Genomic DNA, 25,641 nt, shown 5'->3' with positions numbered 1-25,641 from the left:
GGCATGCTGGCGGGAGTCCACGCACAGGTAGACTCAGTCTACACCTGAACATATGCCTGGGTGCTCAGGTGTGTTTATCTAGATGTGAAAAAATACCCACACTTGTGTAAGCAGCACCTGTTTGCGCCGATGCCTGCAAGGGCTTGTGTGTTTCCAGACATTTGAGAGATGTGTGCATGTCCATAGGTGGATATTTTCCTGAATTGGGCCTTTTCTGCAGTTTGTAAAGCCTCATCCCAGGGAACTCTGGGAGGTCCCACCTGCCCCACCCACCACAGGGCGCTGTCTGGAAATTATTAGCTAAGGGAGAAGGGGAACTGAATTGTAGCTCCAGAAGAAGAGAGAGGCCACAGTTGTGTTTGGGACAGCCAAGGTCAGTGGTGTGAAATAGCTGTGACCTCTGAAGCCCCACTAGCCTCTAAACAGGTTGGCTGGTGCACTTGGCTGGAGTGAAGGCTCATGAGGCCAAGGATTCAGGTTCCAGGCCCAAGATTCAGTGAGCGTGGTTGTGCCTTGGCCCAGAGCCCTTCGCTCCAGCTCGAGCCCAAGTCTGAGCTTAAACCTGTCCACAAGCTGACCGCCACCTGGCTGTCTTGCAGATGTTTGCCAGTGGCCACCCAGGAGCCATGTCTAACTCAACTAACCGCCTTCCACTGCCAGAGACAGTAAATAGCATCCATCTCAATAGGGGTCAGGGCATCAGCCAGGATGTGGAAGGATGTGAAACCGTCCTTGTTTCACAAGGACCTGGAGCTGGCAGGAGGCCATGTGGAGTGGGCAGTGCCAATCTGAGCTTCTGCAGGTAGAGTGGGGGGAGAAGGGAAGATGGCAAGGGCATGTGGGCATGAATGCGTCACCCTGTGTATTATATCTGAGTAAATATGTTGCATGTAAGGAAACTGGTGCTGTGAGAGGGGGTCTACACACGTGTTATGGAAGGAAGAGGAGCAAGTGAAGAAAAGCATATATAGTAGGATAGATGACCAGGGTCAGAGTCAGGGCAAGGAATCAGAGAAAACTCCCACAATGTCTCCCAGCTAACATCTGCATCTTTGGGGGGGTTTAGCAAGGTCAATGATCATTTATTCATTCATTCAAGGAATACTTATTGATTTCTGCTGTTACTATGACTATTCTCTTACTTTAGGCTATGCCCTCTGCTAGATGCTGGGGCTATCACAGCGAAAAAGTTCATTCTTGCCCTCGAGAAATTTACAGTCATGGGGCCGGCTCCACGGCCGACTAGTTAAGTTCACGTGCTCTGCTTTGGCGGCATGGGGTTCACCGGTTCGGATCCTGGGTGTAGACCTACGCACTGCTCATCAAGCCACGCTGAGGCAGCATCCCACATAGAGGAACTAGAATGACCTACAAATAGGGTATACAACTATGTACTGGGGCTTTGGGGAGAAAAAAAAATGAAGAAGAAATTTACAGTCGAAAGAGGGTGATAGAAACATAATAGGCCATTATAACACCGTGTGCCTAGAGGTAGCGCAAGAGACTGTGGGAACACAGAGAAGGCACCTAGTGCAGTCTGGGGGAGTTAGGGAAGGCTCCCTGGAAGAAGGAATTTTGAGTCCTAAAGGATGAGTAAAGTTAGCCAGCTTAAGCAAATGGCCCCTGCCATATCCTTTTTGGTTGCTCGGCAAGCCCAAAGCAGAGACAAATAGGCCTATGTTCCAAGTGACCCTGGGAGTGCTAAAAATGTCACCTCTGCCCCTTGAGCAGCAGCACTACCCTGGGGTCTGGGCAGGAGGGTGCACAGCTGTTTTCAGGGCATCCCTGGGCACTGGCAGATAAGCACGGGCGAGAGCTAAACACGCGTCTCTCCTCCTCCCGCCCCTCCCCCCTCCTCGACCAAGGATGCCTATTAATCCTGACAAATGATGACTTACGAACATGTAATGCAAACTGATTCATCATACATTCAAATCCGCCGCCCCGCCCCAGCGGGAGGCCCCAGCCAGACAAGTGTATTACACGGATAATGTATTTGACGTATTAATAAAACCAGCCGCATTGCTCTGGCGCGGGGACTGGGGAATGCCAATATACGATGACAGATCACATATTGATGAAATCCAGATGTTTGGAATCATAGTCTTGGGGCCTTGTTCATATTGACTGAAGGTAAAAAAATGCCGTCTGTCAGCGTGTTAACTCTTCCTGTCCCACACTCAGCAGAGGCGCCAATCATGGTTTTCTGGAGAGAAGAGAAGGAGGAAAGGGACGAGTGAGAGGGGAGAGTGGATGAGTAATTAGCCGGTTTCGATGGATGACAGATGGATGGAGTGGGGGGTAGATGGTTGTACTGCGGATATGATGGGTGAGTTGGACACTTTCCATGCCTTGTGTTCTTGCCCTCTCAGCAGCATGTGACCCTATTTATGATACTCCCCCTCCTTGAAACTCTTCCCTTCTTGGCTTCCATGACATCACACTTGTTTTCTTCCTCCTGTTGGCTGCTCCTTCTTAGTCTTTGATGACTTAAATTCCTCCACCTGTTGGAGTTACTCAGGGTTCTGTTCCAGCCTCTTCTTACTGTACATTTTCTCCCTTGCTGATCTCATTTACTCTTAACTTCGTTCATTTATTCATTCATTCAATAAATATTTACCGAGTATTTACCGTACACCAGCATTGCTCTAGGCACAGAGGATGCAGTGGTGAACTTCAGTTCTTACCTGTATGTCAATGTCTCCAGTTCTGTGATTCTCGCTCTGGCTCACAAATAGCACCTAGTCAGCATTTTCACGAGGATGTCTTAACAATTCCTTAAACTAAGCACATCCAAAACTGAACTCATTTTCTTCCTTACCAAGCCCACTGCTCCTCCTCCTGTTCCGCAGTCAGTAAATGGTCTACCAGCTAACAGTTGCTCAAGCAGAAACCCTGGAGTCATCCTTGACTCCTTTCAGTGCTTTAACCCCCATATCCAATCCATCTGCTTCTGTTCATCTCCGTTATCATCACTGCGCTAGAGCGAGTCACATCATCTCTCGCCTGAGTTAGTGAGATGACCTCCTAAACAGCCTTCCTGGATTTGCCCTTGTCCCCTTAGACCGTTCTCTACTTTGTAGTTAGAATGATCCTTTAAAAATGCAAGTCTAGGGGCCAGCCTGGTGGCATAGTGGTAAAGTTCACATGCTCTGCTTTGGTGGCTTGGGATTCATGGGTTCAGATCCCAGGCATGGACCTACACATTGCTCATCAAGCCATGCTGTGGCAGTGTCCCACATACAAAATAGAGGAAGATTGCCACGGATTTTAGCTCAATGACAATCTTCCTCAAGCAAAAATGAAGATTGGCAAGAGATGTTAGCTCAAGGTCAATCTTCCTCACCAAAAAAAAAAAAAAAAAAAAAGAAGAAGATTGGCAACAACAGATGTTGGCTCAGGGCCAATCTTCCTCACCAAAAAAAAAAAAAAAGTTTAAAAAATGCAAGTCTGATATGTCACTCCCCTGCTTAAAACTCTTCAATGACTTCTCACTGTATGTGTAAAAAAAAAAATAACTAAAATCATTAACGTAGTTAAAAAGTCCTCCAGGATCCAGCCTCTCTATCATCATCTCTCAATACTTGGCCCCTCACTCTCTCTGCTCCAGCCATACTGGACTCTTTTCCATTCTCTGCTTAGGCTTTCACCCCTCTATAGCTTCAAACATGCTGTGTTCTATCTAGAACACCACTTCTTCGCAATCATTGACCGACTGGTTCCCTCTCATCCTTCAGGCCTTTGCTGAAATGTCACCTCCTTCATCTCCCAGACCAGATGATATACTCCCATAGTTCCATGTACTTCCCTTTTTCTAAGACCACTCTGGGGACATTTGTTTACTGTCTCTATGCACAGTTAGGCCTGAAGCGCCCTAAGGGCAGAGAGTTTGTCTGTCTTGCTCATTATTTCATGGCAGCCATACTATAGCAGACCCATCGTTGGTATCCAGTTAACATTTGTTGAATATTATTGAATCATTACCTGGGGGAGTGGGTGGGCAGGTAGGTAGCTGGGTATTGTACAATGGTTAAGAGCACTAGCTTTGGAGTCACACAGACCTGGAGTTAAATCCCTGTCGGAACCTTCTAGTTCTGTCACTTCATTGTTGTGAGCCCATTTTCCTCATCAGCATGATAGAGATAATAATACCTCCCCCACAGGACTGTTGTAAGGATTAAATGAGATAAAATATGTGCAGCATCAAACCTACAACCTAACATATAATAACACTCAATAAATAGTTATTGTTATTAATGGACAGATAATAGATAACTGGATCGATGGATGGATGGACAGATGGATATAGGGACATATAAACCAATAAATAGACGTAGAGATGGATAGGAAGAAGGAACTCCATGGAGGCCAAAAGGGCCAGGGCCAGAGGACCTACTGAGTGGTACACAATCTTGATCATAGCAGGGAAGAAGGCCGGAGACAGGGCAAGGCCAGGCTGGTGTCACGATGGGGTAGATACAGGCCCAAACAACAAACTGTGCTAGTGTCCTACTAGAGATAACTAATGACTCGTCACTTGTACATGGCCCTGATTTAATTGGATCCTGGGATCCCTGTCACACACAAGGGGACACTGAAGCTCAGAAGTGTTAAGCAATTTGCCCAAGGTCTCACAGCCAGTAAGAGCACCTCTGTTGAATTCTGCTTGAAGGCTCCTCTGCATCTTGGTCACTAGGAAATGGAAGCCCTTCTACTGGGGGTGCAGGGAGGAGAAGGGCGGGACACACGTGTGTACACACAAACACCTATACACACATGCATACTCTTCAAAGTCTCAGCCTCCATTGCCATTTGTCACTAGAATTACCCTCACCCTTATTTTAACCCTCCTCATTCTTAAATCAGGCACCAGGCAGGCAAGCCTTGCCTTCGTGGTCTGTAAAGAAGAGATCACGGAGATGGGATTTGAACAAGCAGAGAGGCAAGAATGGAAGGCACAAGCAACAGAACTAGGATAAAACCAAACATGCCGAGCCAGAGAGTCAGTCACATGGTGGGAGTTCCAGGGCCGGATGGGCGTGGTGATCTTGGAAGGGAGGGCTTTCCCTTTGAAGGAGACCCTCAATCTCCATATGTCCAGTTCTGTGCCAGGCGTCACTATGGAAGATGGCAGAGAAGGAGCAGCTGTGCCGGCCATGGAGTTGCCTGCTCCCGATGGTCAGCAGTTCCCAACAGAGGGGGGCAGCAGAGGGCTGATCTGGGACCCCTGGTACCCGAGGCCTTGGTCCAAGGCTTGAGGGCACCTGGACTGGTCAGACCTGGCTCAGACAGGGAAAGGCTACCTGGCTTGACCTCTCCTCTCTCCTCAGCATGACGATCGCCCTCACAGCCCACAGTCACTTCCTGTTGGAGCCTCCTGTTTTCTGGGGAGAAAGGTATTCTAGCAGCTCAGAAGGGGAAAGGGACCCTCTGGAGGTCACACAACTAGGGAGCCTCCAGGTAGCACCTGACCCTCAGCCCCACTCTGCACTGTTCACCCCTTTGAGCTGGAGCTGCCCTGGGCAAGGCTGAGGATAGGGCAGGGCCCCCTCCGCTCCCTGCTCTCCTCCTGCTTCAGGGGACACCTGCGGCAGGCGGAGAAGCGGAGGTGGCAGGCGCCGCAGCGACTGAGGTGGCGGGAGGGAGGTGCGGTAATGAATGTGGACGGGAGGCGGAATGAGCGATCCATCTTTGCATGGGTGGGGAGGGGGCTGCGGGCGTTCCCCCCACACACTCACACACTCAATCAGGCGCTGTCAGACCTCCGGCCGCCTGGCATTTTGGTGAAGAATCTCTCAGCTAAAAATTGTTGTCAGTCCCATTTCCTCGTTATCAGTGCAAGGGCTGAGGCAGCGCCCGGGGATTAGCAGGAGCAGCGAGCGCCCGCAGCCGCCATCCACTGCCGATAACACTGGGCCTCCCGCCTCACCTCCCCCATTCATCATCTTTAGCACTGACAGCCCGTCCCAGTCCCTGTCCCCATCCCCTCATGCTTCCCACGTCTCCCCACTATGCTGCTCAGCCTGGCTCCTGACCTCCCTGGGGAGCTAGGCCTCCTGAAGTGGGACAGGATTCAACCTAGGCCCGCATGACCTGGACCCATCTGTGGCAAAGGGCTTGGCCAGGTATGAGGTGGGGGGGGGGGGTCATGAGCAGGAGTGAGGAATACTCAAGGAGAAGATGGTTTCTGACAGCCTGCCCCTGGTGGGCTCCGTCTGCCTACCTGTGATGCTGGCAGTGATGATTCCTGCATCGGATGGGCAGCTGGCCCAAAGATTTCCGGAGGCCTCTCCAGCCTGAGATGGACTCCCAGATTCTGGGAACTGTGGAAGAAAAGAGACTGAGGATGCCCCCTCTCAGGCCTGGGAAGAGTAGGGGGTTGAGGACTTCATTCCCACCCCCACAAGACCACAGCCCCCTCCTCTTGGCCATCCCCAGCGGTTTTATGGCCCATTTTATGGCCACTGTAATGGCCCAGGTCAAAAGCTTCAGGGAGCTGTATTCTGGGAATTATGCAAACGAGGAGCAGGCCCAGGGCCAGAGTATGGATTTTGTCATTAAACCTGGGCAGGCCATGTCGTTAGTGCAGTAAAACCCACGTCATGACCACAGGTCTCAATATAAAATTATAGGGAACACAGCGGGGGAGGGGAAGCAGGGGGCCCATGGCCGTGCTGACACCTGCCACTCTAAACCCGGAGAAAATGGAGATGGGATGGAGGGCATAGACTGTGGGATCCCTCAGCTGATCCCTGTCAGTGCTGTTCCTGAAGCTAGGAGCCAGGAAAAGGGCCCATTGTCCCGATAGGGAAACTGAGACCAAGCTCAGAAAAGTGGCAGATCCCTGCGGCAGCAAAGCAGATGAACTGAGAAGAGCTCTATGAGAAGGCTGTGTCTGGTCCCAGGCTTGGAGAGAGGACTCTGGGCTGAGAGCCAGATTTGTGTCTCCAGCTGAAAGAGGCTGAAATCCTGATATTTCCACCTTGGCTCAGACCCCATGCCCCGCATCCTCCTCTTCCTCCAGACTCCTCTCTTACCATTTCGCCCCTTATGCCCTAGGCCCTGCCTCAATGATCTGTTTCAACAGCCTTGTCAACTCTCCCTTACTGTCCTTCAGGCCTCCCGTGAAACATTGCCTCCCCCTGGATCCTACCAACCCTCCTCTGGCCCCTTCCTGCCCTGCCCCCCCGCCTGCCCCCCAGCTCACCTGTTCATGCTTCCCTCACCCCTGCCAGGGGCTGCACTGACTGCAAACACTGACTTGCTTTTTTGGCTTTCCCGCTAGTTTGTGATCTCCTTGAGGCCAAGAATGTGTTTTATTTATCTCTGAGCCCCAGTTTCTCCTAGAATAAGACCTGATGTAGAAAAATTGTCTAATAAATGTTTGCTGAATGAATAAATAAATGAAGCAATGAGATCAAGAGCCAAGTACAGAGGTCCCGGTCCAGTTCTGAGCCTCAGTTCCTCCATCTGTAAAATAAAGATAGTGGCCTGGGGAATTTCGAGGGTCTCTCTCACCTCCGAGATTCCCTGGCTGAGTGAAGTTACGGGGAGAGCTGAGCCTAGAATCCTCATCTCCCAATTCCCAGACTAGGGCCCCATCTGCTGCTCTTACTCAGAGCTGCCTTCCAGCTGTCGCCTGAGCATATGAGGCACAGCCACCAAGGCACATAATCAGTAGGGCCCCTTCCTCTCCTCAGAGACCCAGCCACACAGACTAGAGCCACATCCACCCCACCTGGTACACGCAAAGCCTCCACAGCTGACATCCCAGCTCTGTGAAGGTTATCTAGCTTCTAGGACAATCTGGTCTTCATTCCTGCCTCTCTTCCTTCTCTTCCTCTCTTGCTTCATCATTAGGCATCTAGTCTGTGCCAGGTCTGTTTTCAATTGTCTATAGACATAAACATGGACAAGAAATGGCCCCTGCCCACAAGGAGTTCATAACTCATTCACTCATTCATTCATTCATTCATTCACTCTCATTCTCTGCCTGGAACACTCCAAGGTGTAACTTACTTTTCATTTTTGGTTAAGCCTTCTCTTTTTTCCACTCCTGAAAACACACACCCAGAATGAATTCCTCCCTCCTTTGAGCTCTCAGATGACTCAGTCTGGGCACCCAGGAGAGCTGTGATCATCCTCAGTCTTGTGTCAAAGGGAGGTGAGTTTTTGTGCTCAGCCTGAACTGGGAGCTCCCTTGGGCATAGGGTTGCTAGATTTAGCAAATAAAAATACAGGACATCCAGGTAAATTTGAATTTTAGAAAAACCATGAATAATTTTAGGATAAGTATGTCCTGTGCAATATTTGGGACATACTTATACCAAAAAATTATTCATTATTTATCTGAAATTCAAATGTAACTGGGTATCTTGTATTTAATCTGCCAACCCTACTCAAGCAACCATCTTGGTCATCACTGGCCTTTCTCCTTCTGAAAGCTGATTTTGACCCTCTCCGAGCACGAATGGGAAGAAGAAGCAGGGAGAAAGATCCATGCTTAAGCTAAAGAAGTCCTTTCTACAGTCAGAGTTTACATGGGTAGGGAAGGATGTTTCCCAACCCCACGCCTGTAAGCAGAGGCCAGGGGAGCATTGGTGGGGACAGTGACAAGGGAGGAGGTGTAGGCATCCCCAGGGCAGTGCACAGGCAACCTTCAGGCTCCCTCCTAGCATGGGGTGTTCTAGTTACCATCAGTGACAGAGTTGGGAATGGAGTTTGGGCTCCCGGCTGGCCCCAACACCTGCAGAGCCAGCGCTGTACCCACATGTGCCTGTGTACTGGGGGCACACAATTTGAAGGGCATTTTGGAGGAGGAGAACCCAGAATCTGTTTGAATCGCAAGAGGCCAATGAAGCTATCCAAGCGAGAGGTAGTGAAGACCTGAACACGGAGAAGATAGACTCCAGGGACATTGAAGAAGCAGAACAGACAGGACCTGGTGATTAAATGAATGTGGGAGGAGTGGGAAGGCAAGGGAAGGGGCCTAGGGTGAGGCGAAGGTTACTCGCTTCGGTGACTAGGTGCACGCAAGTGTCATTAACTACAATGGGCACTGCTGAAAGAGGAGCAGGTTTAGACGGGTGAAAAAGCTGAAGAGCCCGATTTGGGGTTGTTGAGTTCAGATGCGTATGAGACATCCAGGCATTGATGTCTATTAGGTGCTTGAATGTAGGGGTCTGGAGAAGGCCGGAGGAATCCGGGGTAGATCCAGAGTCTGGAGTCAACAGGGCACAGGCGGGAGTTAGGGCCATAAGAAGGAACAAGATGGTCTAGCATGCAGAAGGAGGAGAGAAGAGGCTGTGGAAAGAACCCCGGAGAACAGTGAGGAACTGGAAGTGAACACTGCCCTGGAAGTCACCGGGGTCCTTTTGGTCTTTCCTACTTGACTGTGAAGGCCTCAAGGGCAGGGCCTAAATCTGATTATGTTCAGTGTCCTACTGCTGTGCTCTGGGCCTGGCTCAGAGTAGACATCAGACAATGTTTGTTGAATGACTGCAGGAATGAATCCCCTTTCTCCCTCTTTTCTTCCTTCTTCAGATTTGGGGAGTGTGGAAGCAGTAAGGAAGGGAGAGACAGAGGGGGCACTGGATACCCCGGGGGATGGTATGATTAAACCAAGACCTTCCTCACTAACCTGTGTGAAATGAAGTAATCAAGGTTTGCTTCCACAGAGCATCGATTGTGTCCCGATAGATTTCTGAGAGGGGTAGCTGGCTGAGGAGGTGCTGTTCATGGCCACAGCCTCTGGAGCTGCAAAGAGCAGTGATGTTTATGGGCTCTGAGACCCTCAGGCTCACCTCTCCTCCAGACCGAGAAGCCCTAGGAGGCAGCAGCAGGCTTGGGTTGGAGGACTGGAACGCTGAGTTTCCCTCCACAGACTGTGCCAGCTTATATGTCTGTCTCTTCTCCTTCCCTCACCAGGTAAGAAAAAGGCAGCTGCATTGTTTGACAGCCAGGCCCCTATTTGCCCCATCTGCCAGGTCCTGCTGAGGCCCAGCGAGTTGCAGGAGCATATGGAGCAAGAATTGGAACAGCTGGCCCAACTGCCCACCAGGTAAGCCACCTACCAGGGGAGCCTGCTTGCCAGAGAATTCTACTCAGGGTTCCCACCACCATGTTCCAGGAACAGCCACCTGGCCCACACCCCAGCTGCTCAGTAGGAGACGAGGCTCTGCCGCCATGCTCCTCCACTCTGCTCCAGTCCTCAGATCCTCCAGCTGAATGGTGCTGCCCTTCTCTTCTTGCTCTATTTTGGGAGATGGGAGGAGAGTAACCCCTCTTCAGGATTCAGCCTCAAAAGGGCACAAAAGGAGCTGGAAAGGGGATGAGCCACTGCCACAGGCCCTGCACTTCCATGCTGAGCCTCAGGGCAGGGTGACAGAAAGCAGGGCCCGGGCCTGGCCGCCCCATCAGAAGTGCAGCCTGGTGCTGCCATCCGAGAGAGGAAGCACTACCCTCTCTGTGAATCTCAAGGGCTAAAAGGTGCCGATCTTGAGAATGTGCCCAGCCGTGTCCCCCGCTGCTCCACCCCACCTCCCTTGTCTCTGCCTGAAGGACTGGGCAGAGCCCCCTGGACAGCCTCATGGAGGATCCAGATTATCAAAGGGAGCAGAGGAGGGGTGTAGCAAATTACTCCAAATCTCAGCAGTTTAAAGCAACCATTTCATTATACTCGTGGAATCGGTGGGGTCGGGAGTTCTGATGGAGCACAGCGAGGATGGCTCACGTCTGCTCCAGGATGTCTGGGGCTCCAGCTGGGAAGACTCGATGGCTGGGAGCTGAGATCCTCTGGAGGCGCCTTCACTCATATGTGTGGTGGCTGCTGCTGGCTGTCAGCTGGGACCTCAGCTGGGGCAGTGACCAAAGCTCCTACACTTGGCTTCTCCATGTGGCCTGGGCTTTCTCATAGTATGGAGCTTCAGGACAGCTGGACTTCTTACATGCAGCTTAGGGCTCTAAAGCAAATGTTCCAGCCAACAAGATGGAAGCTGGATCATCTTCTATAACCTAGCCTCAGAAATCGCTTAAGGTCACTTCCACTATACTCTATTGGTCGAGGCAGTATTAGCCCAGCCAGATTCAAGGGGAGCGGACATCCTCCCCACCTTTTGATGGGAGAAGTGGCGTATTCTTCACATTATAGAAGAGCATGTGGGATGGGAGAGATGGTCGCAGCCATCTTTGGAAAATACGTCTGCCGCAGGGAAACAGCCTGCCCCACTACTCCTGATCCCACTTCAGACTTGACTGATTCTCCTTCCTCCTACCCTCTCCTCTAATCCCAAAGGGATCCAAAGGTGAATGAGAAATGGCCCCGCCCTCAGAAGTCCATAATCTGAGAGCAAGGAGAGCCAGCAATAGAAACCCCGAGGGCTAGAGACTGCTCTGTGGGAAGAAGTGAAGCTGTGGGACCGTCGAGGAGGGGCCCAACCCAGCTCAGAGCAGCGAAGGCCTCCTGAGGGAGGTGAGGCCTGAGCTGAACTTTGAAGGAAGAAGTATTAGTTATCTTTTGCTGTGTTACAAATTACCCCAAAACCTAGTGGCTTAAAACAACAAACATTTATTATCTCACAGTTTCTGTGGGTCATCAGTTCAGAAACAGTTTAGTTGGGTAGTTGTGGGTAGTTCTGGCTTCTGGCTCAGAGTCTCTCATGAGACTGCAGTCAGGATGTCAGCCAAGGCTGCAGCCATCTGAAGGTTTGACTGGGACTGCAGGATCCGTTCCTAAGATGCTCATTCACATAGCTGTTGGAAGGAGGCCTCAGTTCCTCGACACTCGGATCTCTCCACAGGGCCGCTTGAGTTTCCCTATGACATGGCAGCCAACTTCCCACAGAGCAAGTGATCCAAGAGAGAGGCTAAGGAGGAGGCCAAAATGTCTTTTATGATCTAATCTCAGAAATCATATCCTATTGCTTCCAGGATATTCTGTTCTATTCATTAGAAGCAAGCCACCATGGGGGCCTGCCTGGTGGCGCAGCAGTTAAGTTCGCACGTTCCGCTTCTCAACGGCCTGGGGTTCGCCAGTTTGGATCCCAGGTGTGGACATGGCACTGCTTGGCATACCATGCTGTGGTAGGCATCCCATGTATAAAGTAGAAGAAGATGGGCACAGTTGTTAGCTCAGGGCCAGGCTTCCTCAGCAAAAAAGAGGAGGACTGGCAGTAGTTAGTTCAGGGCTAATCTTCCTCAAAAAAAAAAAAAGAAGCAAGTCACCATGGGCCAGCCCCGTGGCCCAGTGGTTAAAATCGCACGCTCTGCTTTGGCGGCCCAGGGTTTCGCCAGTTCAGATCCTGGGCGCGGACATGGTACCACTCATCAGGCCACAGTGAGGCAGCGTCCCACATGCCACAACTAGAAGGACCCACAACTAAAAAATATACAACTATGCACTGGAGGGATTTGGGGGAGAAAAAGCAGGAAAAAAAAAAAAGAAGATTGGCAGCAGTTGTTAGCTCAGGTGCCAATCTTTAAAAAAAAAAAAAAAAAAGAAGCAAGTCACCACGTCCAGCCCACAATCAAGTGAGGAGAATAAAATAGTCTATAAGCGAAGAATATCGAAGAATTTGTGGGAACACTTAAAACTACCACGACACTATACTAATGCTAATAATAATAATCCTGAAGACTTACTATGTGTCCAGTACTTTACATTGCATTAATTTATTTTATCTTCACCACAACAACTTTCTGGAGTAGCTAATAATTATTAACTCCATTTTACAAATGAGGAAACTGAGGTACAGAGGGGTTAAGTGACCTCTCTAAGGCTGTAAAGTGGTAAAGATTCAAACCCAAGCCATCTGACTCTAGTGCCATGCTCTTAACCACTGTCCCCCCCACCTCCGCCACACATGCACACACACACACACACCTGGGACTAGCCTAGGAGAGGCAGAGAGTGAAAGAAGCATCCTTCTGCAGTTGAGTTCCATACCTTGGCTGTCCAGGAGGGTCCCTGGGTAATTTGCTTCAATGGAGGACTTCCCTCTACAGGAACAGAGAATAGACGCAGTCATGTGGAGGGACCTGCAGCGCCTTGTAAAAGCAGTGCACCCCTAAGGGTCTATGGGGTGCCCAAATGGGAACCCAAGCTCTCTTTCTGCCTCCTCAGGGGGGGCCACACTGCAGCCTAGTCCCGGTGGCCCCACCCTGCACTGTCCAGGACATCCACTTCCACCCACAGAAGTGTTCCACCCCCACCCCTGACCCTGCACCAATCGCTCCTCGCCTACATCCTCCCAGAGCATCCTCTACTTCCACACCCTTACCCCCATGTCCATTTCCCCACCCAGAGCCCCCACGTCTGCTCCGCCCCTCACGGCTATGCCTTGCGTCCCCCACTTCTGTGCCCCTCACGTCCAGGCCCAGCCCAGCACCCCTAACCCCTGGCACGCCCCCCTCCAACCGGTGTCTGACAGCCGGACAGCGGGATCTGCACAGCAAGTGAAATTCCCGTCGGATCGATAAAGCCGAAGCGCTGGCGGCGACGGGTCGATGGTTTTATCTGTCTCGGCCCCGCCGCGCCCGGCGCGCTGACAGTCCGACCGGCCGGCAAAGGCGTTCAAGGGCAGCCGCGCCCGCCGCCCCCTCCCTTTCCCGCTCTGCCCTCCCCTCCCTGCTGCCGCTGCGCCCACCGGACTGCAGGCTGGACCGGCCCGCTGCCGCCCTCGTGATTTATCTGGATTTTTAATTGGAAAAAATTTGCGAATTAATTGATTTCAGGAACTTGCCAATTAACATTGTAATTGGGTGCGTGATAAATTCCCAAGGAGCGTGTCAGCTCCCTCCGGGCTGAGGGCTGTGCGCTGCCTGGGTAGCGCAGGGAGGTTCCCAGCCTTGCCTGCCCTTGTCCCGCCCCTGCTGGCTCTCCGGGAGGCAGAAGGAAAGCAGAGGAGTTTGGGAAACGATGTGGCACCCTGGCTCCTGAGACCCCTCTCCCTCCTCCACTCCCTGCTATCAGCTCCCCGAGCTGACAGGGACCTTCGACCAGCCATTTCACAGATGGGGAAACTGAGTCCTCCAGGAGGGCAGAGCTTGTGTGTGTATCACTCAGAGTGTCCTGGGCAGAGCCCAAATGAGGGCATCCCCCATTCATGGCATGCAGCCAGAGGCTTCCTCCCCAGCTCTCCAATCCTCCGCTTTCCCTTCCGCTCTATGCTGGCTTCTCCTCTCGGCTCCCCTCTTTTCTTCCCTCTCCTCTTCGCTCCAGCTGTCCCCTTCCCTCACTTACCCTGCCTTTGCCTCCCTTGCCCTCCCTCCCCTCCCTCAGCCTAGCCAGCTCCTCAGTCTGTGGGTGCCTGTCTATCACCTGGGTCCTTCTCTCCCACCTGGCTGCTCCTGGAGGAGCTCTTCAGGGTGGGCCTGGTGTTGTGCTTCTGCCTCCGTCTGCCTCCCAGCACAGAGCAGGCCCCCTGGAGCAAGGTGCTATTTCAGACACACCCAAGAGCTCACACAGAGAAGCAGGGACCTTCCAGCTCCCAAACTAGGGCTGGCTGGTTTTCACGGACACAGGCGCAAACACGGAACACAACAGCCAGGCACACACACACCCACATTCCAACACACACAGTTATGAGCACACACACGCACACACACACACACGCCCTGGAAGAACCCCTTCCCACAGATGCTCATTCCCCAGGCACATGGACACGCAGACGGCTACAGGAAGAAGCGTCACTTTTCAAAGCACTTTTACATTCAAGATTGTAGGCTGTGCCCACACACCCTCCCTCACCCCAGTCTCTGCCTTTCACCTTCTCAGTGCTGCACCGGGGCTCCAACAGACCCCAGGACTGGGCTAGTTAGAACCAGGAGAGCAAAGTTAGATTGAGGACAGATAGTGGAGGACCTTCGATGCTGGAGGGTTGCCCTGGATGTAGCAGGGGAATTAGAACATTGATCAGAGAGCTGAGCTGTAGAATTGCTCTGGAGACCAGGAGAAACAGGGAGGCAAGTAAGGAGGTTGAGCAGAGTCCAGGGACTAGGTGATGAGGCTGACCTAGGACAGTGGCAGTGGCAGTGGGAACAGAGAAGAGGGAATGATGAGAGACTGGTGGAGGAAAAGCAAGAGAACTTAGCTGATTACTTGTGGGGTACTTACTAGAAAGAGCTTTCTGACTTGGGTGATGATGGCAGAGAAGCAAGTATCTGAGGGAAGGAGGACAACGGACAGGGCTCTGGGCATGCTAAGCTAAGATGTCTCAGGGATGGTGAGGGGGTGGAGACTGGAAGTGTACAGACAGAAAGGCAGAAATATTCACAGGGGCTGTAGATTGAAGGGCAGGTTGGGGGTGGCTCCCAGACTTCTCTGTGGCCCTCAGACAGGACTTTCCACCCAGAGAAAGGAAAGAGCCTTGGACATGGAGGGGCTGCACAGAGCTGAAAGTGGGGCATGGCTTGGCAGGGCCTGAACTCAGAGACCTTTTCTGGGAGGTTTCCAGAGCCACTTCAAGATATGGCCTCTAGGTTGGGAAACCAGAGGTCTCGTCAGTGCTTTAAAAGGGCTGGAAGGAGCCAGAGGGAGGCTGGGTGACTCTGGAGGAGAGGCAGGGTGTGGAGATGGCAGTGCACCCACCCCCACTTAAGCCTTATTTAAGGCCGGCCTCGGTGTTTGGTTGGGTAATGAACTAGATAAACAATTCCCCAAATAGATTAAAACGAAGTGTAACTTACAAAGGCGGCTGGTGATGATGGTTTATTCCCGGGCAGCGCACCATTTCTTTATTTCCAAGGATAATTCAGTGTAAATCACCTTAATTAAAAGTGTCAGCCCAGCCCATGAATATTGTACTTAGGAACGCGTTTCCTGGGTCCCAGTTATAATTTAAAACCCATGGATCACTAGGCAGCGAGTGACTGAGAAGGGAGGAAATCGTTGGGGGTGGGCTGTGGAAACAGGGAGGGACGGAAGACAGAGCAGATGAGCTGGGCGGGAGCCCTGCTGCTTGCGGCTCCTGGGTTCTAGCCTCTCCTCTCTAAGGTGGCCCCTTCGCCAGACTCCTGTCTCTAGGAGACCAAGCACACGTGGAGTTGATCAGGTTGTTGGAGAAAAGGTAGGGCCCGGGTGCTGGCTCAGAGAGAGGGAAGGAGTCTAGGGTAGTACCAGCCCAACTCCAGGGAAAGGGAAGAGGGTGGCCGGGAAAAGATTCAGAGGACTGGCAAAAAGAGAGGCTGGACGTTCTGACCCGAAATGTCCCCATTTCTACTCACCAGCAGAGTAAACTAAAGCCCAGAGCCAGCAGAACCCTCCCCAAAGCAGAGAGAGAAACAGAACTCAGAGCTCTGCCCTCCATCCTAGCCATGGGCGATAGAAAAGCAGTCCTTCAGACTTGGTCAGACATGAACTCAAATCCCAAACTCAGCACGGACTGTGTGAGCATAGAGGTGTCACTTAACCTCTGTTAGTCAACTTTGTAAAGTTTTCGTGAAGATTAAAGAGATGGCACACATAAGGTACCAGCCCATGCCTGACACATGTGGTGGGTGCACAAGAATTGTTCATTCCTTCCTCTTCTGTTCCAACCTGATCCCACTCAGATAATACTCAGACCTCAGTCCAGGGGCCCAGGGAGAACAGCATTGTACAGCAGATGCCTCATTTCTGTACCTATCAGTCCAGCACGGTGCCCGGCCCAGTGGTAATGTCAGTATTTGCTGACTGAGTGAGGGAATGATGAAAGTAATGAACTCACAAACGAGTTGCTCCTCAAGAGCAGCTCAGTTTCCTCTCTGTATCCCCAATGCTAGATCAGGGCCTGGCACGGAGCAGGAACCCAGGGACCATTTATGAACAAAATGTAACTGAATGGAACCTGGACTGGCTGTCCTTCCCAGTCTGTGATGCCCCTCCTGTGTGATGAGACAGGCAGACAGCTCTGCTTTTACACTCAGACCTTGGCCTCACCCTGCTGCCGAGTCTGGTGGCCCCTGCACTGTGATATACGTGTCTATTTGTGTGGGTATGTGTCCACATGTTTCTGCATTTGTGGGTATGTGAGTGTCTGGGTGTGTGTTGGTGCACATGTGCATCTGGATCTATGCACGTGTTTATGTGGATGTTGGTGCATGACTTCATTCAGGTCTGGGTGACTATTGTGAATGTGCCTTTATGGACATGTCTCTGGGAATAAGACTCTGTGCTTGTGCATCTGTGTGACTGTGGATAGAATTCTAGAGACACAGTGGATAGGATATGTGTATATTTGCCTTTATACCAGGGTTTCTCAACCTCGGCACTATTGACATTTGGGGCTGGATAATTCTTTGATGTGAGGGGCTAGCCAGTACACTGTAGGATGGGTAATCTCCTCTACCCACTAGATGCCAGTAGCAAACACTCTGCCCCCAGTTAGGACGATCAAAAATGTCTCTAGACATTGCCAAATGTCCCCTGGGGGCAAAATGGCCCCAGGTGAGAACTGCTACTTTATCCAAATCTGCCTATGCCTTTGCTCACATATTGGGTGTGTCTATGTCTGACCCTGTGGGTGTTCCCTGTGTATGTGCCCGGTGAGTCACTGTGTGCCCTGCCTTGGATGTGTGTCTGTGTGTCTTTTGTGCTTTATTAATCTCTGTGGGTGTGCTCTACCTGTATAGCTTGTTTGTGTGTCTGTGCAGGGCCCCTAGGTGAATGGGCTGTGTCTGCCTTTTGCATGTATCAGCCAGCATCTCTGTGTGCATGTATTTGTGTGTGTGTGTGTGTGCGTGTGCACCTGCGTGAATGTATGAGCACAGATGTGGTGAGCATAGTGGGGGCAGCAGGGAGGGAGGGACAGGAACAGGGATATTAATGTTTCTGAAGTGGATCTGATTTGATACGTCTTGTTCCATTGTCAGCATCTGTTTAGCGGGGATTTGTAATACTTTGTGGCTCTGGATCACTCATGCTTAGCGCGGGATGTGGCCTTGCATACCAATTTTGTTATTAAACACAGTCCTCGCCTCCCCCACAGCCCATCCATCACCTCCCGCCCCTGCCCCCGCCTGCTCCGAGCCACCCACCATATTTCAGGGCCCAGCTCCCGCCCGCCTGCCGCGCCCGATGCCGGAGGGCCTGGGGCTGACAAATTGAATCAGGGGGAGATCATTCCTGGCCTAACGCAGTTTGCAGCGTGTTGGAGGGAGAATTGACAAGAGCCATGTCAGCTCCATCACCCCAATCCCATAGGAGCTAAGAGCAGGCTAGGGATGGGGGTGGAGGAAGGGGGCATCCAGTACAGGCAGAATCCTCAGGCCTGATACCAGGAGTCAGGTAAAGCTCCTTCCCTCAGATCCATCAGGGAGCCTACGATGCCTGGTGTCTGTACCCCCTCCCAGGAGCCAGCTCTGGCCGTTGGCCCCTGAGGGAGGCTGAGCTAGGCAGGGCCAGCTGGGGTTGACTGGACCAGGTGGAGCTTGGCTGAGCTGGGCTGGGCTGGGCTAGGCTGGCTGTGCCTTCTCTCTTTGGGGTCTTCTCGATAGTCTACTCTTGCATGCCCTGGGCAGTCAGTGGAGTGGTCACCCTGTTCTCTTCTTTCTTGGCAGCAAGAATTCCCTTCTGAAGGATGCCATGGCTCCAGGCACCCCCAAGGTAGGTGGACAATTGTCTGTTTTCCTCCTACTCATCTGAACCTAGGCCCACCCGGAACTGGTTCCTCTTGAGAAAAAGGAACTCTTCCTAGATCCCCAACTATCTCCAAAGTTTGATAGTCAGCCTGAGATCTAGGCTGCCCTGTGTGCTTGAGAGTGTGTGTGTGTGTGAGTGTTTGTGTGTGTGTGTGTGGCCTGGGTGTGAGCCAGAGTATGCTCATCTGACTTCCTTCTTGTCCAGTCAGGACAGGGCTCAAAGGCAAGAATGACCTGGGGGGTGGGAGACTCAGACACTAAGGCTGGGGAGACTTGAAGAAGGAAGGTGACCTGTAGCAGGTAAAGGAAATTATAGAAGTGCAGGTCAAGACATATAGTGCAGGGCCTTAGAAGCCAGACCATGGGTGTGTATGTGTGTGTGTGTGTATACTTTGTCTTGGGGGTAATGGGGAGCCAGGGAAGATGTTGGGCTCATTTGAGGAGACAGCCTGCCCTTTCTGAACAGACACAATGGGAGAGAGTCTTGAAAGCATGAGATGGAGAAAGGAAGAGTGAAGGGCAAGTAGGTGGCTCAAAAGAGGCACCAGAGAGGCCTCAGCACGATAACGTAATTTGCACCAGGAACTCCCATAGGCGGCCACAGAGGCAGATGGTACTGCTTCCCCAAAGGTGATGATTTTGAGGGAGTGGGGACCTGGGGAGAAGGACTAAACCCTCACTCACTGAGTGTTCCCTTCCCCCCCCTCAGTAAGGAGGCATGCTTTCTTAAGAGTTCTCCCAGTGACTTGTAAAGGCAGGAATCCCTAGCCCTTTTTATAGGTGCGAGGAGTGAGTATTGAAGCTGCCGAAGAGAATGAAATCCATCAGGGAGAGTGTATGGAGAGACCAGAGCAAAAGCCAAGAAGACAATCTGGGGACTCCTGCACTAGGGTCAAGATAAGGTACCAGAGCCAGGAAGGGACAGAGGGGGAACAGTCACAAGACAGGAGGAGCACAGGAGAGCATGGTATCCCAGACTCCCAAGGGAAAACAGTTCCAAAACGTAAGGGGTGGTGAGCAGGCAAATAGAGAAGGGCTGGAGAAGGAGGCCATTGTATGTAGAAGTCTTAAAGACAGTGGTGACCGCTGAGAGGGCAGTTTTGGGAAAAGGAGCCAGGGTGACCATATTACCTCCAGGGGTTGGCCCCACTCCCCTGAAGGCCTTTAAAAAGGTTGGGAGTGGACTTTGCACCTTCATTCAGGAAATTGCTCAACACAGCAAGCTGGACAGAGGAGGCTCAGAGAACCCAGCCCAGCCTTGGGTTGGTGCAGGCCCTAGCCAAGGAAGCAAAGCCCTCCCAGCCCTAAAGAGAAAAGGTCAGGGTGCCAGGCAGCTGTGCATCATAGAGGAGAGAGTCAGCCTGCAGCATTCAATGGTTGTGGTTAAGGAAGGTAGGTCATGGACAAGCTGCCAGGTGGGCCACCACAACCAATGACACCTGAGCATGACTGGCAGGCCTGGAGATTGGACCCCAGTGAGGTCTAAGGACAAACACAGACACAATCCATGTCCATACCTACATCCCCACATACACAGGTGCACACACACCTAGATCAGGATACTCACACAGGAAGCTTTAAACACATGCAGATTCCCACAACCACCAACACAGGCATATTGATAACCAGACTCAGAGGCCAGGGCCACTGCTCACCCACTTCCAGACATGCACTCACACCCCCAAAGCTGACCATTCCAGGGTCTATGCTCTGCCTTGACCGAGGCTTTAGGGAAGCAGGTCATGGGCAGAAGAGGCATAAGGTAGAAGGTTCAAGCAAGAGACTGAGAGGACAGGGAGTAGGAGGGAGGGAGGAGGCAGAGAGGGCTAGGGGGCCTTAGACAAGATTGATGGCCTCGTTGCCATTAAGAAAAAAATTAGCCGGTGGCGGCTATCATATTAAAGGGTGAAGAAGCCGTGAATTATTTTCTTAAAGATCTTATCGCTTACAATGATAATTTTACCTTCCAAAAGGCCACTTTTAATGAGGCGAAGAGCCAGGCAAAAAGTCATGATTTAATGCCGGGATTTTTTTTTCAAAACACATTTTACTGCTTTTTGGTCCATGTTTAAAAAGCGCCAGTGACCTTTTTTTATTCCGCTTGCCCCAGGTGTAATGCCGAGGCCTCTCAGGGCTTCTAACCTAGAGAGAATGAGAGAGAGAAAGCACACAAGCGTGAGCTTTCTCATGGTGGGGAGCGAGGGCCCACATTGTTTCCCTTCCTCAGCATCCTCCTTGGGACCAGAGAAAGAGAAAGACGTTGCCTAAAAGCCCACCTCTTTTTTGAGCTGGAGCTGAGTCACCCACGAGGCCTCTCACTGGGCCTGAGTGGGTGAGGAAGGGGCTCTAAGTGGCAGGGATGCCCACCCCAGGCCCTTCCCAGCCTCTTCTCTCCTCTGGCTCTTGGGGTGAGGCCAAGTCAGGGCTCCCTGCCAGACCAGCAGCCGCCCCTCCCTCCCAGGGCCCTTGCCTGAGGATGTGCGGCATGGCCACCGCATGCGGATCACATCCTAAGGCTCACTCGGAGATGAAGGATAAATGGCTGCTCCATCTTTTCCAAATTGCTTTCTTTGGGCTGTCACTGGCGATTTGGCATGGTTTTCTAGGCTGGGGAGGCCTCCTAGGGAATTGTATGCTTCCGGCTCAGAGCTGTGCAGGCTGGAGAAGGGGGGGGGGGAGGAAGTATGGATTGCTTTCAGGCCTCCAGGCCCCCAGTTTGCAGCTGAACAGGCCTTGGCAAGAGCCGGCAAGAGCAGGCTGAACGTGCCATGTGGTATTTAGAATTGTGGTGCTCGTACACAATTTAAAGCAGACAGTTTATTAATCTAAACTGCGGGCGTATGTAGAAGAGGCCGTGCAGGATTGACATGGGGGGATTAGTTTTGCTGGGGTTTTTGCTGGGGTCATCGCCGCAGCGCAGGGATAAGTGGACCCAGTGTACATCCCTAGCTGTACATAGGAAACTCATACATGCTATTTAATTTACTGTCTCCGTAGCAGGGCTGCCATCAGCCTGTATTAGGGGCAGGCAGGGCAGCAGGTATGTGGCTTTACCCCCACCCCTTCAGGGGGGTCCCAGAGTCTCTGCTCGCTAAGGGAAAACAAAGCATGTATCAACTCAGCCCACTGAGAGTGGACTGTGAGTCCTGGCCCACTGGGGCAGAGATTAGCTGGGGTCTAGAAGGTCTGGACCCTCTTAGGGGGTCTCTACCCATCCCTGGAATCAAGTCATCCTCTCCCACAACCACACTCCCAGGGCCTGACCACACCCACCAGAGCCAGTCAGAAACTCAAGAGAGGTCCCTCTGTCCTTCTGCCCTCCTCCTCTCTGCCTGTCTCTCAAAATCCCCATAGGACTGGGAACCCTAGGGGACCGACTATAGGTCTCATTCAGCCTGAGGCCACATGTCCTTTTTCTTCTTCCAGTCCCTCCTGTTGTCTGCTTCCATCAAGAGGGAAGGAGAGTCTCCGACAGCGTCACCACACTCCTCTGCCACGGACGACCTGCACCATTCAGACAGATACCAGGTGAGGAGGGTGGGAGAGGTGTGAGCAGGAAGCTCGCTTGGATGAGAACCTAGAGGATGGGCCAGTGCGAACTCCTCCCTCCTCAGGCTGTGACGGGAGAAGCCTGAACTGTGCTTGGTTCCCTCTGTGTCTAATGCCCCATACTGAACCCAGAAGGCACAGGTGTCAGGGAGTGGGCCTTAAATAGACAGACTTTAGGGAGTGATGCCAAGGTCCCCTGGGCTCTGGTGGCCTCTGAGCACCTCTGAAGCATCGCATCCGTCGGGAGGTATCCTATGGGGTGGGTTTTCATGAATGGCCCAGAGACCTAGCCCAGAATCACCTGAAGACTTCTGACTTCAAAGCTAGGATCCCTCGAACAAATACCTATTCAGTCCTGCAAAACGGTGGTATCAGACCCAGAGACAGAGAGAGAGGGGCAGATTTGCCCATGAGGGCCTTGGGTGAGTAGGAGGGGAGTAATCACACAATCCTAAGGGATCACAGCAGGAGCAGGGCCCACAGGTAACATCCCAGCTCTATATGGACCTTCTTTGGGTGGGAAGGAGAAAGAACTTCCCCCAGAAGCTTCTGTCTGAGGAGAGACAGAGCCTTGCCTTTGGGAGCCCCAGTCAGATGGAAGAAAACAGGGCCCTGCTCCAAGAAACATTCATCTAAATAGCAACAGGGCTTCTCAGGGAGCCCCCATGTGAAAAGGGAAAAACGGCCCTGACTCAGCAGCGCTGAGCTGATGCCGAAAGACAAGACAGCAGGGACCTATAATCTAGCATAGAGAACCAGGGGCCATGCTGGCACACACGAAGGCTTTGTTGGAATCGAGGTGTTCTCTTTGGGCACCCTTTCCTCCCAGCTGACAGAGCCCAGCATTGGGGTGCAGAGCTTGGAGAGTGGAGTACCAAGGGTGGGCTGGACACCAGCCTCCACTGGCAGCTCTCCGCTGGATGCCTTTGTATGGGACCCAAAGTGCCAGCCCTGAGGAGGGATCCCTGCCCTGATGAACCCTGGTTTGAGAGAGGCAGCCCAGTCCAGCCCCTAGGGGACACTGCCCTCACTCGGACAACCCCGGTTTAGGTGGAGAAATGACCCAACACTAGGGAATTCTGGTCTGATAGGGAGACAAGGCTCTGTCCCAGAGAGTTCCACTCCAAAGGGATAGACAGAGCCCTGCCTTCAGAGGCCCTTCCTCTTACTTCAGCCACAGCCTTCAGCCTCACCATCTACTAAACTAGGAAGAGTAACTGCCAGGCTTAGGCCAGGCGTGCTGGGCATGGCACCAAAGCCTTCTGTGATGTAGGTTCCACCTGGATTTCCAGCTTCTATTCCCAATACTGCCCTCTGTGAATCCTGTGGGCCACGCACACCAAATTAATGCTAACCACTCCCCAGCTATGCCATTCCTTTCTTGCCTCCACATTTTTACACATGCTGTTTCTTCTAATGGGACTATTTTACTCCACAACATCAAATTTCTATTTATCCTTCAACATTCTGCCTAAACACCATCTCCTCCAGGAAGCCTTTCTGGATTAGCTATCTTTTCTCATGACCCCTGTGTGTCCCTGTTATTGCCCTTATCATCCTCTTTTGTGATCACCTGTTTAGGTATGTTTCTATTATCTACTGGTACATAGCAAACCATCTCAAAACTTAGTGGCTTAACACAGTTTATTATTTCTCATGATTCTGTCAGTTGACTGGGCCTTTCTTTACTCATGCAACTCATTCAACTGGAGTTCTAGCTGGGCTAGAAAGTCCAAAATGGCCTCACCACATGTCTGGGAGATGGGGCTGTCTTGCTTCTCTTCCATGTGGCCTCTCATCCTCCAGGGTGTTAGATCAGCTTCCTTACTTGGCAGTCTCAGGGCAGTGTCACACCAAGAGGGCAAAGGCCAAAGCTGCAAAGGCTCTTGAGGCCTAGACTCTGAAACTCACACATCACCTGGCAAAGCAAGTTGCAAAGCTTGCGCAAACCCATAATCAAGGGAGAAGGAAATGCAGCTCTTGATAGGAGGAGCTGCAAAGGATTGTGGCCATATTTAATCTCTCACAATAAGCCTGACTCTTCCACTAGACCTGGAGTTCCTCCAAGGCAAGGACCCTGTCTTATCCTTCTTTACTCCCTTCCTTTACTTGAACATTCATCTAGTACTCACTCATGTTCAGCCCAGTGTCCTTGCATTCAAGGGGTGAGATCTGCAATAGGTAATTAGAGCCCAGCGTTTTAAGTGCTATGACAGGGTATAAATAAGTTTCTAGGATAGCATGTGGAAAGAGGGGGAAATCAGAGCAAGCTTCACAGAGGAGGTAATGACTGAACAGGGTTTCAGAGGATGAGTAGGAGTTCACTTTGGGGGACAAGGAAGATGGTATTCTAGATCAAGGTAATACTATGTGCAAAGGGTATAAAGGTATAACACAGAATGATGTATGTGGGGACCTGCTAGCAATTTGGTTTTGTTAAAATGTAAAACACAAGGCAAACCGGTAGGAGGTAAAGCTGCAAAGTACCCCAGGGATTAGCTGGGTATCTCATCCCCTGATCTTTAGGCAATGCCTGGCATGTAGTAGTTACTCAGTTACATAGGATTTTTTTCAAAAGTCATTGAACTAGGCCTTGAAAGCAAGCGGTATTGGTTTCTGGTTTGGATTCCCATTTACTTAGCCCCTGCTGGGTTACCTAACCCTCTTAACTATTACCTCACTTTACCCTCACAGCAACTGTGCAGACTAGGATTGACTGCCCCCAATTTATTGCTACAGGAACAGGCCTAGAGAGGGGGAGTGACTTTTCTAAAAACATATAAATTATGAATAACAGAATCAGGATTTGAACTGGAGTCTGTCTGGCCCTGAATCCTAGATTGTTTCCCAGCCCTGCACTGGCTCAAGGGCTTCCCTCATATTCTCCTCCCTTTCCCACTGATATCTGCTCCCTGGTACACCTTGTGCTGGGTAAGTGGATAAAGATGACCCCCTCCAAGTAGAAGGGACAGTTATGTAAAGGAAAGCCAAGGAACCATGAAAACTCAGAGAAGGGAACCAACTCAACCTTGGGGTGAAAGTGAAGCCTTCCCATAGTCCTGAAAGGATGAACAACAGTTAACCAAGCAGGGCATATGGGGGCATGAAGGGTAATCTAGCCCAGAGTTTAGAGCATGGAGCCCTCAAAGAGCTATGGTAGCTCTGCAAAGCTGTGTCATGATGGCAAAAGGAACGAGCAGGAGTGGCAGAAGAATCTGGAGAACACAGCAGGTAGAGAAGGCCTGCATGCTATGTCACAGATCTCCTAGATGGAGAACCTTTGAAGACAGGGGGTGGAGAGGGGACGACATGACACTGGGGGCGGGAGGAGGGGGGAGGCACGATGACACAAGGTCAATTTTGCACGATGCAAAGATCACACTGTGTGTAATGTGGAGGATGGGTTCCTTCCAGAAGAGAGACAGCTGCAAATTTATAGAGCTCATAAAATTATGAACTAGAGCAGTGACATTCAAG

At 51.6% G+C, this 25,641-nt stretch overlaps 1 protein-coding gene across 1 annotated transcript in view; it reads left to right on the top strand.

The window, feature by feature from the left end:
• The window catches only part of LOC124239216 (E3 ubiquitin-protein ligase RNF220-like), a 193,915-nt gene extending 170,796 nt beyond the window's left edge, over positions 1–23,119 (top strand). The window contains exons 3-6 of the mRNA XM_046660711.1: positions 9,928–10,060; positions 18,535–18,580; positions 22,042–22,143; positions 22,994–23,119. Coding sequence (XP_046516667.1) covers positions 9,928–10,060; positions 18,535–18,580; positions 22,042–22,143; positions 22,994–23,119 — 407 coding nt within the window. The remainder of the gene's footprint in view (positions 1–9,927; positions 10,061–18,534; positions 18,581–22,041; positions 22,144–22,993) is intronic.
• Positions 23,120–25,641: the final 2,522 nt, after the last annotated feature.

This window comes from Equus quagga, chromosome 5, assembly GCF_021613505.1.
Source record: "Equus quagga isolate Etosha38 chromosome 5, UCLA_HA_Equagga_1.0, whole genome shotgun sequence".
NCBI lineage: Eukaryota > Metazoa > Chordata > Mammalia > Perissodactyla > Equidae > Equus > Equus quagga.
The sequence above is the reverse complement of the archived record's forward strand: the minus strand, read 5'-3'. Positions and strand labels throughout refer to the sequence as shown.